A 5,200-nucleotide genomic window follows, 5' to 3' on the forward strand; every position below is an offset into this window, starting at 1 on the left:
TTAAGACAACAGGATAAAAGGCAAAAACGATATTTTAAGGATATCGTGAGATGGTTAGGCGTGTGAATGCAATGAGAGGAACTCTGTTCTTACCTAAAGCCAGAGGAATTCCAAACAGCAAGGCAAGGAAAGCCAGCTTAAGGAGTAGCTCGAGATGAATCTCAGCCATAATTTGCTTCAGTCAGCAGAAGGCGTCCACGACTGTTTTCCCTCTATGGGTCGTACACTCAAACTTCTTTTTAGTGCGATACGGCTTGAAACTTGCGAGTACCTCTTTACTTTGTATTATGATAGCACCGCTCCAAGTTTTTCAACGCAGGAAAGTTACTAATTTGCCACTTACAGTAGCTGGTGCAGAAAGTAATTTGTGGGCTACTGAGGAAATGGGGATATAGGTATCGTAAAGAACTTTATTCTTTGCGTGTTACAAACGTGTCTATACCAGTTTTAGCTTAAATTACCTTTACGTCATCTTTTGATACGGCTTATTCACATTTTTATCAGTTAATGACTGGTTTTGTTTGGGCAAGTTTTTCAGCTGTACGTTTAGAGACATTTTACCCGCACTGCAAAAATCCGAAGCTAATACTTTGTTTATCCAGCAAGAAAAGCCGGAATACGAGTCGAACCAAGAAACCTTGCTACCCGTGTTGTGCTCGTAACTACTTAAAGCGATTTCTATTCGATTATCTTTTTTTAAGTCGTGTTTAAACTAAGGATGATGTTTGTTTTAAATACGAGTTAGTGTTAGGGCTAGTGTGAAACTGAGAGTGCGTAAATGACAGATAAGTATAATATGACAATAATTTACAGTTCATTGAAACTTGACACACGTCCACGTATTTTATTACACTTTCTTTAACAAACAGTGCAAGTCATTTCTTAACTTACCCCTTACAGCCTGGTTTTATTTATGTCATTTATAGGGTAAATCGGCACGGATACGTAACAGAACAACAAGAAACAAAACTATTTACGGTAATGGTTTTGAAACTCCCTTCAACGGTTGGAATTTTGGTCGTCTTCCAATGTTGGGACCGTTCAACGCAACACATTGAGTACAAAGGAAACGATTGAGGGGGAAATGAATTCTTAACGAAAAGTAAAAGCAAGTCAACTGAACCCTTCATAGAAGAGATTTAGCTCTCGACTGGATTTTAAGCCATGTTCTCTCAACTAAAAGGCAAAGTTGTCTAAATGTTAGAATTGATTTCTCTAACACTCGTTTGTGGTCTGGTTGATCCTTCTTCATTTGCTTCTCTTCTCAAGTTGTTACAATGGGGACTAGCTTCAATATATCAGGGAAAACTAGAGTCTCCGCTTATAAAGGTGTCACTGCAGATGATATTTCTAAGCCGTCAATCTTCTTGTGTCGTCATCGTACCATCTCAACCAGCGAATCACGCTTGACTACGTATTATAGTTCCCACATACTGAGTAAGCACCTTAGGGTTGTCTACGCAGTTATAAAATCAATTTCTTCCCTAATTTTCATATCTTTACAGTTGAGATCGGCCAGAACAGAAACGAGATCGACAATATAAAAATTACAAATAACCTTGGTGTAGAGTGTTATTTATACCTAAAAGTGTATCTTAAGAGAAAATCACCTTTAAAGACTGTTACATAACAACATCTTGGTCACAAGAGTTAAAGAAGAAAGGCGCTCACAAGTACCGCCCCCAAATTGCTTCTTGTTGCGAAAACATGAGGGACATCACCTGTTTACCCTTAAATTACCTCTGGGAACACGAAGGTGTCGAACGCGACCTATTACCAGGGAGATTTACTCTTCCTGGACTCGCAAATTGACTTATTTAAGAGTACGGCCTATCACGAGTTCCATGTCAACTTCACGATCACAACGAAGAAAACGTGATTAAACTCACTAGGTGAACGTGGCCAAACTCACAAGAAGAACGTGATTAAACTCAACCTTTAAGTTAAGACCACCAAGAAGGCGTACGAAGTAATCAACCTGCCCTTTTTATAATTTACATTAAATGACTTAGAATAATATAATATTTCCATTCCTTTTCTTTCTAACACCAATACAGAAAACCCTTATAATATTGTAGATTAACTATAATTGTAATTTTATCATTTAACATAAATTCATGAGGATTGTGACATTAGGAAATCTAGGCCTCTTTCCACGAAAGGAAATTTCAATCAAACAGCTCTGGTATCAGCGAAAGATATCGTACTGATGTTTCCACGAAAAAGGTCACAAGATTCCATGAAAAGCCGCTGAATTCCTTTAATGTTTGATCCATAGATAGGATTAGGAATATATGTCAGCTCATTGAAGCTAAGTCTCTTGAATTTGCACAATTAAAGAGAGTGTTTTAAAGATGATTTTAAACAACGCTCTTACGAAATTATGTAAACGTCTCAAAAAGTTGCAGATTGTACGAGATTTTAGGAAGAACTTTAATGTGTGCGAATTTGTGACATCAAAACTTCCTCCGGCGATATAAGTACCTACTGCTTGGGAAGCATGACGTTTGTGTATGAGGTTTGATCATCAGCCAATGTCTTGAATACATTGTCTGTCGTTGCTCCAACATTATGATGACAAAGACGATGCTATTTGCGAAACCAAAGCTTCCACATCGAGACCCCTAGATTAACAACTCGAGTTTGCTGAACGTCTCTATTGAACGAGCGAAAAAGGAGCACGCGAGTGAATCTAGTTTCGAGGCATTGATTGAACGACAACTCAACAAGATTGCTGATCGGAGGAACACACTGGAACTAGAACTAAGAGCCTTAGTGGGTTTCACAGGGCCTGTGACTTGACTGTGTCTCCTGCCTTCACCCTGATATATAGACCTAGAATGTAAGCGTCTTGGTCCAAGTTACTGTTGCGTCATATCAAGAGTCCAATTTCTTAGAAAAGCGGAAGTCTGAAAGCAAGTAATCGCTGTTTTGTGTCTTTTATAAGTATATTATGATGACCCTTGTGATAGAACGTGTTAATTGAATTTTTCATCTGCTTCACACATCATAGACAAGTCGCTCATCTGGACTAGTAAAAAGTGCTAATGATGTTAATTTCAAATTTAGATAAAATTCATTATAATCACACATTGATTTGAATTCTAGTACTCTGATCAGCTTCCAACAAAGCGTGTCGGCTTCGTGCGTTGGAGCATTGTACCAGCATCGCCAGGTCACGAGGGCGAATCCTGTTCGGGCCTTAACAAATTTATATATTCGTCTTTATTTTATTTTTTTTTGTCTTCAAACCCTTATTTAAACAACTTTTTGGCTTGTGCACAAATTAGCAAATGTATTAACAGTCATAAGAAGCAATTTGAGAATAATCTCTTAAGCTATCATAACAGTAGACTTTATCCAACTCATTATCAATTGCTATCAGAGATTAACTAATGCGGAAGTCTCTGAAGTCTGTTTTACAAGTTTTCTTTGTCTTTGGAAACCAAAAAGACGAGTATATCATTTTTGGTTTCAAGGCTAACTGCTAGGAGAGACGCGATATATCGATCATGTTGGTGGAACAAGGGTACTGTCTTCATGCAAAACCAAATAAATTCGTATTAAAATGAGACTGTATTCTCTTGCCCAGTTATTCTTCCCAACTCCTTTGACATTTTTCTTTACCGCTTAAAGAGGGTGTCTAAAAAGGTTCGTTCAAGGGGAAAGAATTTCGAGACTTTGACAACTAACCGCTTTCGGCTGTAGTTCAATCTAAAAATATCCTTCGACGAAAAAGGAACTATATGACGGAGAGAAGGCACGCTTCGACTGACAAAAATTAACGCTAATGATCATGACTAAACATACCTTTTTACTGGGATACTTGTTGTAGCCCAGTCATAAAACGCCTTGTTTTTTTGTCGTCTTTTTTTTTCCTCCACCACAAAATGGAAAAATTGCGCAATAGTACCCAGTGGTCATTGGGCCCTCAACACCATGGCAATTAACTGTGATCCAATAAGGGTGAAGGTGTTCAAATGCTGATCACATGTGTTATTTTGATGATGATTGACGTTGTCATACATGGACAGGGCCGGGTCACATGATGAACCACGAGGTTTTTGCTTATAAAACTCTTTTGTCAGGCATTTTGTATTTAGCGACGTAGGTTCAACGTTTTTGATTCACGATTACCAGGAGCTTTATGGTGCAAATGCGCAAAATACTTACAGACGCATACACAAGTCGTATTGTTCGCGGCAAATCCACGCTGAAAGATGTTACTGAGCGGTATTTTTGGAACGAATTGAGTCGCGAACGCTTGAAAGCCATGAAAGCCATGTATGCCTTGAAAAGCCATCAAAGCCTTGTATGCCTTATATGCCAAGTACGCCAATGTCTTAGTAGAAAAACGTACACCTGTTGAAAAAAGCAAAATCTGAAACCAAACTGCATATACTCTATGCAGTCTATTCAACAACATTACTACCGTGAGACTGAAGAACAAAACTCTTATAGATGCAAACTGCATGCGAAGAAAGACGCCATGTTGGATTCACTTGATGCCAAGGAACGTACCTACGATAACACGATAGCAGTACGAATGGTATTACTTTCACGATCAAAGGTGAATCTTACGTTTGCTTTCATTGTAATTGTATGGATATTCTTTATTAATAAATACATGATCCAAAATCCTGGGTTTTTAGTGTATAATGTTATGTTATCTATTGATTACGCAATTGTCTTGTGGGCTAATTTCTATGTGAAGTTGTTGATTTCTTCAGCAAAAGCTGCCGTGAATAGCTTCGATGAATGTAACGTATTTGAGAAATCTGCTCAGTTATCTGTTATTGTACATGATGAGAAGCTTACAAATAGCAATGATGAAGCATTTTCAGTAAATACAGTCTGTAACTGTAGATCTCGATACGACAAATTTGTTTATTTAAATCGCCTTCGTACGCATAGTATTCGTGTTCGTGATCGTGAGCCCAGCAGAATACTAAAGAAAAGAACTACATGTATTTTGAAGATATCGAGGAAAGTAAGACGTTTACTTCGAACCTACATCAGAAAAAGCATACCGAAGTCTTCCCGAATGCATCTTTTTACAAATAAAGCTCGTGAGAAATACATGCACTTGGAATCAAATGTGGGAATAAAGGAACAACGAAATATCCCCATCCTCAAGGAACTTGTGTACTGTTAGAAGTTAACACTTTAAATGAGCTGATAAACTCTTTTCAAGGTCTTT

The 5,200-nt window shown here is 37.9% G+C and overlaps 1 protein-coding gene across 1 annotated transcript in view; it reads right to left on the reverse strand.

The window, feature by feature from the left end:
• Positions 1-247, reverse strand: part of LOC131799883 (usherin) — a 41,568-nt gene extending 41,321 nt beyond the window's left edge. The window contains exon 1 of the mRNA XM_059117573.2: positions 94-247. Within this exon, the coding sequence (XP_058973556.2) occupies positions 94-169 (76 nt within the window). The 5' untranslated portion in view covers positions 170-247. The remainder of the gene's footprint in view (positions 1-93) is intronic.
• Positions 248-5,200: the final 4,953 nt, after the last annotated feature.

This window comes from Pocillopora verrucosa, chromosome 12 (genome assembly GCF_036669915.1).
Source record: "Pocillopora verrucosa isolate sample1 chromosome 12, ASM3666991v2, whole genome shotgun sequence".
Lineage (NCBI taxonomy): Eukaryota > Metazoa > Cnidaria > Anthozoa > Scleractinia > Pocilloporidae > Pocillopora > Pocillopora verrucosa.